Genomic DNA, 13342 nt, shown 5'->3' with positions numbered 1-13342 from the left:
ACAAATACTTAGGGTGGTATTTGTCAATTCTTTACACATCCACTCTCAACATCGGTCAATAATGATGACTAGAGTATCGAACTATGCAATACTCAAAATTTGAACACCATAGGCCATATGGTTTATATGATTTGTATGGGATTTTAATTTAATTTGAAATGTAATTGTATACTTTTGCTGCCTCTTGGCCAGGACTCCCTTGAAAAAGAGCTTTTTAATCTCAATGGGACTTTCCTGGTTAAATAAAGGAGATATAAATAAGAATCATTGTTACTGTTTTTAATTTGTCAAATCGGTCTTGTTCATGAAACTAATAAAATATCAGTAACCCAACCCCTAATGATGCTCTTAGATTCTTACAAAGGGGTTTGACTAATTATCAGTGATTATTTATCCTTAATGAAAAATTAAATGTGGGTCAGCAGTAAATGGGTACTGTGTAGGATGTATGTCATGTATGCCTGAAAATAGTGCAATTAAAACACAAGAGAGACATTTCTTGGTCTTAAAGAGAGGAAAGGCAAAGCAGGAGCAGCTCGAGATCAATAAAAAAAAAAGGTTGAATTGTTTAAAAGACATGAAATGGACAAAAGAATAAGTTAACAAAGACTATGGGAGCATGCTAGATGGGAGTTTATTGGATGTTTCTGGCTCTACAGCCAAAGAGGTTATAGTCAACAGCTCACAAGCTTGTACCTGTGGATATACAAATAAAATGTACAACCTAATTTGAAGAGAAGAGAGGAATGTGCTTCTAGGCAGCAAGCACAACTTTGGATTTCACTGCGAGCTCTTGGCAAGTTTTTTTTTTTTTCTTTTCTGTTTTTTCAATGCCGCCTGTCTCTCCCATTTCCAGCAACGCTTGCAGGCAGGAAGCCTGCAGACCGGAGCTATCGCTGCCTCGCTTAAACGTCAGGCTTACTCCCCTTCTCTCGCCGCCTCACGGTTTTGCTGCCTCACTCCATCCCTTTTGAAAGCACCTCTGTCCGTCTCCCCAGCAGGGAAGGGCAAGCACGACTCCTCTAACCACTGTTTTGATAAGTGTTTTAGACATAATGTCACCCAGCCTGCCAGAAATGCTAACTAACCATAACACCAATTAGTCGCCGAGAGAATGAGTTTGGAAATGGTAGTTTAAACAGCGAGTGGTGACGGCGGCGACCATTGTGGGGAGACTTGGCCCCCATCCTGATTGACCGAGGGGAAAAGGGAGACCGAAGGAGGGAGAGGATGTTCTGGGACAGCCAGAGTTTAATTTCAGGCAATCAATTTCTCTGCTTTGTGAAGGCTTTCAAGCGGCGGGTTGAGTTTCGAGTCATCCATCCCTGGTGTGTTCCTTGCCCGGTTATCACTGATTCGATCAGTGTCAGTAGAGTTATGTCTCCCCTGACAGATTAAAGGTTTTATCACCCATGTCCCAAAGACATTTTATAAGACTTATAAAATATTTTCTCTGGTTTCATTGATTTTTTTTTATTTTTTTTTCAACCTTGGCCCAATTGTAAAACCTGCCAAACAGATGACTACAGATTTCTATTTTTTGAATCGTAAGCAAAATGTTGTACCAGTTGGGTTACCGAGAACATAGGAAATGAATATTGTGCTTTATTTCCCCACAGCATGGAGCCCCATTCACAAAGTCATGCGATCCATACAAACTTGGCCACACACGACCCAAACCACTTTTTGCAACCCGCAGGAGCTTCATCTGCCAATCAGGCTACGTGTCTCACACTGTACATCCAGCATAAAATGATATGACAAAGCGTACTCTCTGCTGACTATTTCAACTGCACTCTCCAATGTCAGTACATCCGTCACTCAGCATCACAGATGGTCGATATGGTTTTGCAAGACTTATAATAATAGAACTCTATTTATGGAGAAAATGTGTTGGATTGTTAAAACTCCTCTCTGCCCGCATTATTTTCAATCAGCTTCTTTCTTCGGATGACACCAGCCGTAGGGTTTGGTTACTCACCAAGCCATTGGGGAGAGGAAATGACAGTACCATTTATTTCAAACTACGCTGAGAGAGTTGGACGCATTGTTCATGTTTTTTTCATAATTCGGAGGCCTTGTGCCGACCCCTCTTGGGTTAATTTTAGCAGGACCCCCCCGCCCCGCTCACCCCCTGTTGTGATCATAGATAGCCAGAGAAGGCGGATGGGGATGGGGCTATTACTCAGTTTCTGGAGACCTTCTCGCGTTTGACTTTTTTATTGTTGAAAAAATATTTGATCTAAACTGCAACTACTAGCTGCGCAGTCATCCTTGGAATGGGTATTAATTGCTTCAGAAAGAGCTGCGAGTCTATATCTCCCCTCAGCTGCCATTGGAAGGTGTGCATGTGGCTTATGGAGTCATTTGGCTGATGGACAGGTGGGGGCTAATGCTGCGGTAGCCCGCTCAGCAAAGCTACCAGGCCAAGGTATTCTTCCAATCTGTGCCGCCAACAATGACTTCCCGGATGCAAGAGGGCCAAAGAGCTCAGGATTGCCAATCTCATTGCCAATTGTCCAGGTAGCAGATTCTCAGGCTGAGTTAGTGGCAGAACAGATGGCTGATCTCTCTCGATGCAACTTGTTTAGGTGAGAAATACTTCCCGGTAGGGGTGCAATAATGTTCTCCGCTCAAAATTTGGTGGAGTTATCATGGATCAAAGAAAGCAGTGAAACAAATGATTACAAAATCCAAGTGCATTTTTTAAAGGTGCCGCACCAAGATGTTTAAATGTTTTTATCAATATATTACATATATACGTATATATATATATTACGTGTATATGTATGATGTATCCATATATATATATATATATATATATGGATACATCATATACATATATTGTAGTGCAGCAATAGCTGTTGTTGGCCACAGCCACGACACACAAGCCTCCAACAACTAACTGTTCCCGCTCAATTCCACGTAAAAAAAAAAACATAATTCATTTCACCCCAAACTGCACCCACAAAATCACAAAATCACCACACTTTATACATATATATATATATATATATATGAAGTGTGTATACATGTGTATATGTGTGTCTGTACATATATATATATATATATATTTATGTACAAACATAAGTTTTCCGGAGTTATGTATATGTGTGTACAAACACACATATACACACGTATACACACTTCATATATATATATGTACATATATACATATACATATATATATATATAATACACACATATATTATTCCCAAGGGGAGTTATATGCTTTTTATTTCGGTGAGCTAATAATTACAATTTTCTACAGTTTGTTTGGTTTCCATTTTACAAAAGAAAATACTGTTGTATTGCTGTTGGTATATTTATTAATACCAATTTTTTTTTCTCAGTGTATATCAATTTTCCTATTAACTACATGTACACATTAACTAGCTAGTGAATGACTTGAATACATTTGTCAAACAATCCATTTTCCCAAATCACGCATTACACATTACGCCCAATTTCAGGGTGAAAAAAAAAAAAAAACAGAATTCCTTGCACCCCAAACCACACCCACAGAATTCTAGGCAACCCCAAAAATCACACCAAAAACAACCATCAACATGAACCCTAACATCCGTGACTCGCTACAATATCTTAAGCAACAGGTACATCGGCAGGGGACCGAGAAATGAAAAACGAATGCAATTTGTACGTTACCATAGGATCTCTATCAAAACCTGTTTTAATAAATACCAGTGTGAAAAACAAAACAACAGGTTGAGCTTTTTGCTTTTGTCCTTGCTCTTTGGATGCACCTCAAATTATAATGAGAAGATTTCCACGAGGTATTTAAATATTGGATTCAGAAAACAGAAAGCTTTTATGCGAGCCTACATAAAGTATGATTGCTATTTTCATAATAGCCACACTGCCTGCTTATCTGTCCAAGATCATGATGAATCAGTGGCCGTAAATTAACAAACCAGGACACACACAGCCAGGAAACACGCTAAAGGTTTTAATGAGCAGAGTCTGAATGAGAGGATTGCACACACTGCAAAATAAAGGATAATAAGACTCTAGTTCACCGTGTGATAAAGCTTTAGACTTTTATAAATCGGATCAGTTGTCTATCACGGTTAATTTGTGACGGACCAATCAAGAACGATGAATTACAGATGTAGTTCATAAAAAATAGACAAAAGTGGTTTTGCTTGTGGGGGGAGAAAAGGAAAACAACGGCTTCAGGGTCGCAAAAATATGTCCCCTGACACTAGTGGTGATGTTCTGCGGCCCAATTGTGTTGTGTTTGCACACCATCATGAACACGGAGCAAAACCATGTTTTGACCATTATGGTGAAAACATCATCATGCAACTTCATTGTGCCTCTGCTTGGCGTAATAATTAACATAACAAGTTTATTCTGCAAAAAACAAGTAATGGAATACGTGTGACACATTTACAGTAAATGTACAGCTGCGGGAGTCGATTGTACGGCCGCACGTTAAAATGTCCAAACAAATATTCTGAATATGAACGTGCTGAGCTTGAACGCATGCGCTTTATGTTTTTAAGTTCAAAAAAATGTCGGTGGGTGAAGCAGCAGCTTTGGTATGCATCATTAAAATATGCTGATTTTTTTTTTTTTTTTTTTTTTTACTTAATAACAGCCTTCTGTTTCTGTTTCATTTGACAAACAAACAGGAAGCAAAGCGGTTATTTTTTCGTATGTGGCGCAATGGAATATCGGATTGCATTTCCTACCGAGTTTACTTGCTTATCTTAAACACATGTAGAGATGAGAAGTCAAGATGATTGCCCTTGGGGCTGATTTCTGAAGAAGCAAACATGCTACCAGAATAGTAATGACACTGATCGGCTCTTCTTACTCACAAGTACGGGGCAGTGGATGACTGACCCCGTCTCTAAGCAGTTAAATCATGTCTCAGAGCTTTCAGAAAGCCACGTATCTTACCAACAAAATTTCACTCTCCAAAGTATTCTTCCTGCACACACTGGCTAATTTGCCAAGATTGGTTTGGTGAGGAGACCAAAGCAATGCAAGCAAAAGCAAGGCAGTCAATGACATCTAATATTCCTCTACTTATATGCCAAAAAATTTAAAAAAAAAAAGGATTTGTTGCTACAAAGTATGTGGAATTGTCCTATAAAAATACCCGCTGGTAAATTCATCTTGGTGGCTTAACCAAACTAAGACCAAGACTAATTCTTCAAACAAAGCACACTTGCACAAGCAACCACTAGAAATAGAAGTTTATGGTTTGTATTGCAGATCAGCCTTTAGAATACGGACTCCTCATCGCCGCCCAGATCAGGTCAAATTACAAATTTCATCGTCAAAAACGAGGTGCGGCGGTTTGGCCTCAAAGCACGAAGGACCCTGTTTTTGATAAAGGGCATCTTTCTATCTGGGGGTTTTTATGTTGCCTGCGTGACTTTCCTCCTAAAGTCCAATAACATGCAGTAGGTAAGTTGGCCAACATTTGGGCAATTTTACCAAGGAGAGAGTGACTGGTTGTCCGTCATTATATGCGGCCCTGAAACTGACTGGCACATTCTTTTACCTCGCCTGTCACCCCACGGCGGCTGGGAAAGACTCCAGCATCACCTGCGACCCTGAGAAGGATGAGTGGAAGACAATGGATGGATGGAAGACACACAGCAAGTGTTGCTATGGAGACTGTAAACCTACTGGGTTTACTGTTGTAGTCAATATTGTGAAATATCATTAGTTGAAAAAAAAATTATCTTTATTCAATAGTTATTCACAGAACGACTGAAAACCAGACACTATCTATAAAAAGAGACCGTGCAAACATATATTTTCTGACCTTGACTTCAATTAAACTGAACCATTGTTGCTCTTAATTTGGAATAAGCCCATGTTTTTCTTGATCATTAAAAAGTAATGGTTAAACAGTAAATATTCACCAGATGTGCAGAACTAGAAAGTTAAATGATTGTAAAATCAACGGAGTGTTAGAACAAGGAGACTTAGAATGAGGGGCTTTTAAATGACGACACGTCATGTACATTGGTAGCGTTTTCAAAATTGGCAATTGAAATCAAAAATCTGGTAAGTTATTTTGGTTATTTTACTGTAAAAATATTTCTTAAGTTAGTGTAAGAAAATTCACATAAAGTGGATGGTTTGACCAGGATATTCACATGATGTGTTTATCAAGGGCCTTTTTGTTTCAGTAGAGAACATAGTTATTGCTCTCTGAGTCAAAGATACTTAATGGGTATGTTGTGATAAACAAAATCACATTTTTTTTTTAATAACAGGTGAATCTCAGTGCTTCACTCTTGTGGTAAAATTCCTCCATATAACTCTCTATTTCTTCAAGAATGTAATTCTAATTGCTGGGTTTCAAAGCTGCAGTTTTGGTCTCCATTTATATAGCATTTTCACACCTTGCAGTTTCAAAGCACACTGGAAAGTACTCACACACTCACACACACACACACACACAGTCACACACACTGATAGCAGCAGAGTTGCCATGCAAGGTGCAAACCAAGCCTTTGGGAGCAACTTGCCTGGCAAGGGGTCAAACTGCCAACCTTCTGATTAGTGCGAAGCCTGCACTGACAGCTGAGCCTCAGCCAACCCAAACAAGTATGACATGTATGTCATTTTTTTTTAATCATATCACGAATGTTTTGGGTTTTCTTTCCTTTGCAGAACCATAATATTATCCTACTTTGGCTTATTTTGCCGATCTAATGATAATATAAGGTCACAATTGAGATTTTTTTGAGGATGCCATAACAAATCCTATTTCCTGTCACAGTTAAAGGACACAAATATGACAACAATACTAATTGTGTTTTAAATCTAGTGGTAATTGGTGTTGCAATACCAAGGAGTTCTTGAAACTGATACGGATCAACACTGGATGACCACACTGTTTCATGAATCATAAAAACATGAATGAATTATAAATGAACGTATCGCCCTGCTTTCTGGAATAAAAATAAAGTACAACGTTATATGTACCAAAACAAAAAAGTTTAATTTGCCTGATGCGGAATTCAAAAATACAGTGCCGCTAAAGATCTTAGTTTGATAAAATTCATGGTGTGCATAGAGACATGCATGTTTCTGTGACACATCGAGCTGCACCGTAAGTTTGACGATCAGAAAATGAAGAAAATATGTAAGACATGCACTTGAAAATATCTTGAAATTTCCATATCACACACTTAGACAAATAAATGCAGCCTTTACTCCTATTTACTGGATTCTGATCCAGACGCACAAAAGATGCCTTAGTGTCCTTCTCTCTGCAAAATCAGTTTATACACTCACTGATTCATTAGTCTGCAGCCGGCAGCCAAAACACCTCCAACCCCTTTTCCCACATATCTCTCCTCTTGTCAATTAGCAGACGCTGACTAGGGAATCTTCCATGTGGTTTGTGCAATATAAGTCTGCAAAAACTGGGTGTTTTGGCGTGCTAGCAGCTAAGGGCGTTAACATTTGGACACATTGCTAGTGAAAAACAAACAACAAATCTAACAGATAAAGCACTATTGGGTGAACTATTGTGCTTATAAATCAGATAAACGTAAGGGAGGTTATCTGGACTCGCTACTAGAGAGACATGTAGAAAAAAGGTAAATAAATGAAGAAACAGAGCTATGAGCAAATGAGCAAATGGAAAAGCCACACCACGTTCATGAACTCCCTCCCGATGGTCAAACAACTTTGTTTGACCATTTCGGCACCAGCCGTCACAGACGGAGATTTCTGAAATGCGGGGCTTCGCCAGCGAGACATTTTTGGCATCATAACCTCCCTACGTCTCCGTCTTTTGTGTAAACCAGCCTTCTTCAGCAGCGACTGTTTGTATTTCACTGCAGACGCATTATAAACTCATCAGTTCGCCCACGCAGTCTGCCGCTGGAAACGGCGCTTTTGTTTTCACGACGAGGTCGGTCGGAGATTACGCAGATTTTTGCAATGGGGATGTGTTCGGTTCAAGATAATTCGGCGTTTGATCTGACTAATTTGGACGTCGGCCTTTACGCGTACAGCTCCTCCGGGTTTTGTCTGGTTAATCTTGGGTTTTTGGCGTGAAAAGAACTTGAGAGTGGCGATAGGTTGTGATGGGGGGGGGGGGGGGAAACACGTGGGCCAAGAAAGGGGTGGGGGGGTGGGATCGGGCGAAAAGACAAAGGTATCGGGGCTTTAAAAGAGTTTCGTTCCACAATCTTGCAAAATCTTGACCTGAAATGATACCATTCATCCGCCACCAGGTGTTTTCACTTAACTCTCCGCTAAAATTCTGAGGAAACCATCACGGTATTTAACCTCCTGATAAAACGGAATTTAATGCTTAGTACTGCCGAGCCAATGATGACGGATCGGCGGTGTTCTCTGACGCCGGTCGAACAGAAAAGCCGAGGAGGCCAACAAACGAGAGATTTTGGATCACGTATACGGGCGTGAATGGTCATGATGACCCCCTTGCTCCTTCTCAATGATTCACAGCCTGGATGTCCGAGCCTCCCACTCCCTCACCTCTCTTTTCTCCTGATCTCTTGCCATCTCTTCCCCACCGGTGACGGGTTGTTTTCCTCTCGGTCTCCAGTGCCTTTTACTCTCCGAGTGTTCGTCTGTAAAACACACGCAGATACGTGTCCAGTATTACACAAACACGGTCAAACATCACAGAATTGCATTAAGCCTCTTATCAGAAACACATGTCTCGAGTAGAGGTTCCCAATTCGAAACCAATGCACAAGAGAGGGGGGAACAAAAAAAAAAAAGCTGTGCCGAATGTCTTAGAGTGCTGTGTTATTGAAGGAAAGCTACAATAATAGTCATCATAATTATGTCTCCTCCAGGACCGAGGAGACGCCGTCTCATCAAGCCACCTCGTCGCCAAAAGACCGGAGATTTTCACAGGATTGCAAGGAAATACGTATTTGCATATTGGAAGTGACTCTTTGTTGGGTTGCGTCTCCCTTCTACCAAATGCACGTTTAAAGCTTTAATCAAATAGGTCTTTCTCTTTTTGTCTCTTTTGAAATGTACGTTAAAAACACATTCCATGAAGGGATTCAAAAGAATAACTGGCTTTTTTCCTAAACTCCTACTCCAACTTTTTTTTAGCTCAGTACCCCTTTAGTGACTTTTCATTCACTTTAACACTGCAGTAAAATGTCCACAAGGTGATACTTTGATTACTTTTTGCGTACGTTTGGACGTCGAGGAGTCTAACTGGATCAGGTGACAGGGGTCTCCTCAAATGGCTTTCCTTGTAAACATTTTAATCCTGTTAGTTTGCGACGATGCGGACACACCAGAGCAATTGGTTTACTGAAAAAAACACACTTGAAGTGGTAGGAAAATAAAAGTAGACGATTGTGAAACAGCTGCCACGACAGTATTTGACACGGCTTGCTGGGTCTTTTACTGCAAAGAAAACCATCAGTCGTTCTATTTCACTATTAAAAATCATATTGTCTTACATTACATTACATTACATTACATTTTATCCAAAGCGACTTACAATAGAGGACATAAGCACTGCAAATAAAACTTGCAAATACAAGATGCACAGGAAATATAAAGAACAGTAAGCTGGGGTTAGTGTTTTTATTGTCTTATTGTCTTATTGTCTATAAATCGCAAACTTTATCTGTGATTTAAGCGATCGTTAAAAACGACGCGGCAAAAAAAATTGGAAAAAGAACCAGGATCAAGCCTTTTTATCTGCAGGAAAACTTTTGAGAAATTTCCACGGCTACAGGATCGCGTGCGTATTCTCTGCCTTGTCCTTGCTTGTGGCCAACACGACTCCCCCCGAGCTCACTTTTCACTGCATTCTGAACGTGTCGGGTTATGGATCATTGCCCCTGACACCCTGAATCGAACACGTCTCTCAACTTGAGCTGCTCATGACATCAGCGTCAGACGGGGAGAGAGGAAAAAAAAAATAAATAAAAAAAAAAAACTATAGTTGTGCTTGGAAAAGGGTGTTGGCAGCAGAGTTGACTTCCATTCTGTCCTTCGTGCCACTCAGCTTCAGCTAAATAATAATGGGGAAGCACAATTTACGACAGGGGGATGGAAGACAATCAAAACACCGATGTAGTTGATCGCGATAAATTGTTAGTAATTGATAAAAGTCTGGGATCTCTTGTACTTCACGCACCTCTTTTGTGTTGTTCTGTGCTGAAAACTATGAAAACTTTAGTGCTATTAGATCTAGAGGAACTCATCCCTTCCCAGGTGCCAAAGTTTCTATTGTAAGTCGCTTTGGATAAAAGCGTCTGCCAAATGCAATGTAATGTAATGTAATGTAAAAGTAATAATAAAAGTATTGAGCCAAGGAAGAATTCATATTAAACTAAAATAAATAAATCAGTGCAGGGGATGAATGCATTTTAGTTACCTTTACCGAACGGCTGATGATTAACTTATTTTAATTCCAAATAAGTTTTATCATATTTTTATGAGTGACAAAAGCAAAGAAAAATCCTACTTATCAAGGCCGAAAGCCAAAGCAACCGAAACTCTTTAAAGAGCAAACAACAGCAGGGTTCACCATCCATATAGGACATCCAGGTCAATCATGTTATGAAAACAAATCATTAGAATGTGATTGCGGTCCCTCGGCAGACCTCGGAGGCTTTCTTGTAAAACTAGACAAACTCAAAACTAAAGATTTATGACCACATAGAAATGACAAGAATTGAAAGTTATGCATCCACTATAGGGCTGTAGGGCATGTGGGGGTGTTTGAAAGGATCTCAAAGGGTCAGACGCCGTGTTGATTTTGTACTCTGGAGTTCAGCTGTACATTTACGGCGTGGGAGGATCAGGATCGTAACACTAACAAGTTGAGTGTCTGAATCACAAGCCAGAAAAAAAAAAGTTAGCCAAAGTGCATGTAATAACACTTTATTCTAAAAATAAACGTATGCAAACAATGCATTCTACATGAGTTTGGATTTTTCATTTGAGATAGAAAAGTTAACTTTACCGGATGATTTACTCAAAATGATGACAATTCCTCACATACTTAAAAAAAAAAAATAGGACATATAATTTATGTCAGAGAACAAGTGTGCTTCATAGGAAGAGTTGTAATAGAATTATTTCTATATTTTTCATCTAGTGTCTACAGTCGCTGAGTCCAGAAGTTAACACTTTACCTCAGTGTGACAACACTTTACAAACATCGGTTTTCCATTCTACTTTTCTCAGCATGTCATAGTTCCTGGGTATTACATTGAAATAAGTGCAGTGCAGTGCATTGACACCTTTACCAGGAAACCTTTTTAAATCACAGTTTGGGTCAGCCAAACCACATATGCAACTAGCCAATATCAACAAGCACCAATTGAAAAAGACTCATTTAATTGTAACCGGCGCAGCATTTTCTCTCAAAAGAATGTCTGTCGTAAGGGGAACTCTATTTTTTCTTTAAATTGAGTTTACTTCGCCTCGGTGGGTCCCGATGAAGCGATGGGCACCTTGCATGGCAAAACCTGCCATCAGTGTGTGAAGGGTGAATAAGTCTGTGGAGAAAAATGTTATCGCGAGTAAATCAAGTGTTTGCTACCCCCCCATTTCGTTCTCTCTTTGGAAACCATGTTTTTTTTTTTTTTGCATCAAGAGCCTCTTCTTATTTTCGTCAGGCAGTTGAAGCAGATTTTCCAGACAGTCGTCATGATTATTTGACCTTTGAAAAAATACGACGGAGTTTAGAAATACGCAAATGTGCCCTTCACAAAAAAAAATAAATAAATGGGAGCAGTTTAATTTTCCTGTTTTCTAATCGAGTTATGGATTCTGGAATTCTTTTTTTACTAATTCAACACAGAGCAAATAGAAATATTCATTCGCCTCAGAATGATGCTTAAATCTGTTGCACACTGAACGAGTTGCAGGAGTTACAACAGGGGTGGGCAATTATTTTGGTTGACGGGCCATATTTCTTATTTAATTTTTATGCTTCGGCCAACTGGGTGCACAAAATGGATATTGCATCTTAATTATTTCAATTTTGGGGCATTTTCTTTCAATTTTAAAATCATTAATAATAATATAAATGTACCAACCGACATTATTTTGTATGTAAATCATTCATACAAAATTAAACAAAGGGGGAAAAATGCGTTTCTAAATTCAACATTGATTGAAAATAGCTGTTAAAATTTCAAAGAAAATAGTTTGGCGGGCCGGATAAAAAAAGCAAAACGGGCCGGATGTAAAATGCGTTACAATCCTGTATGATTGCGTTGCTTGCACTTCCTGGGACCCCAAAGTGGACATCCTCCGTTAGCGCCTTTGCAGATACAGTATATTCACGTCTAGTTTCACGTCTAATTTGAGAACGCCTCCGTGCAGTTTACATTGAAGACGGCACAACAAATGCAAACTGCATGTGGGATTATGGGAGTAAAAACAGCATATGTCATTGCAGTCGACGCTCAGAGAGGCCACCCTGGGGCACATCAGCGGGATAGTAACCTTTTGCCACCCGCTGTTTTCTAGAACTTCCCGATTGCCTCGGAGCAGCCTGAAATATCCAATTAATCTATTTAATAGCAGGAGATAAGACCAGGTGGTCACCAAATGAGACGATTTTTAATGAGAGATTATTTTCTCTGGTTTTAACATGTCCTATTTTTCTCCGATTATTCGCTGCTTTTTTTTTTATTTGCATTTCAATCTAGGTGGTATCACTTTTTGATGAACACATTTGCAATTTTTTCGATTAGAAAGTTGTCTCCTATTGCAACATCATGTGTAAAGACCTTGAGGATGGAGCCGTTCAGTGGATCTTGAATGGTGCAATTGAGCCGCTGGTGTCACTTATCACAATTACACCACGGGGAAATGTGACGATTACACAATCAGCCAAACATAGAATCGCTGATTACAACTTGTGATTTTTTTTTTTTGCTGCCCATTTTGTTTGTGGGGAAAAAAAAGTTATTTCTGTGCCTGGTTTCACAGCAACAGGATTGAAATGGTTATTTACAGAATTAATAATTATTTCTGTTGTGAAAAATAATTCAAATTGTCCTCTTATTTGTCACCATCATATAAGTGATATAAATAAGTTTTGCCGCTATGTTGTCATCAACCTTTTCTTAATGTATTTTATAAATTGATTACTAATCATCTGGAATAACAGTGAAAATAACAGTGGAAATTTAACAATCTGGTGCCCATTTGAATTTCTTTATTGATTCAATATGACATTAAAAAAATAGAATATTCCTTATTACGCCTGAATGGATGTAAAATTCGCTATGGTTTTATCCAAAGATTCCTGTGGTTTAACATATTAAATATTATTCTTTAGCCATTCACTGATGCTTGTAACTTTAGATTCACCCTT

The 13342-nt window shown here is 39.2% G+C and overlaps 1 protein-coding gene across 1 annotated transcript in view; it reads right to left on the bottom strand.

Moving 5' to 3' along the window:
• The window catches only part of hykk.2 (hydroxylysine kinase, tandem duplicate 2), a 217096-nt gene that overhangs the window by 189658 nt on the left and 14096 nt on the right, over window positions 1-13342 (bottom strand). Inside the window, exon 5 of the mRNA XM_086162330.1 lies at window positions 8503-8597. Within this exon, the coding sequence (XP_086018456.1) occupies window positions 8503-8597 (95 nt within the window). The remainder of the gene's footprint in view (window positions 1-8502; window positions 8598-13342) is intronic.

The sequence above is a fragment of the Fistularia commersonii genome, chromosome 16 (genome assembly GCF_037954325.1).
Source record: "Fistularia commersonii isolate RoL2024-O1a breed Wild chromosome 16, RoL_Fcom_v1.0, whole genome shotgun sequence".
NCBI classification, from domain to species: Eukaryota; Metazoa; Chordata; class Actinopteri; order Syngnathiformes; family Fistulariidae; genus Fistularia; species Fistularia commersonii.
This window is presented reverse-complemented; position numbering and strand designations above follow the sequence as displayed.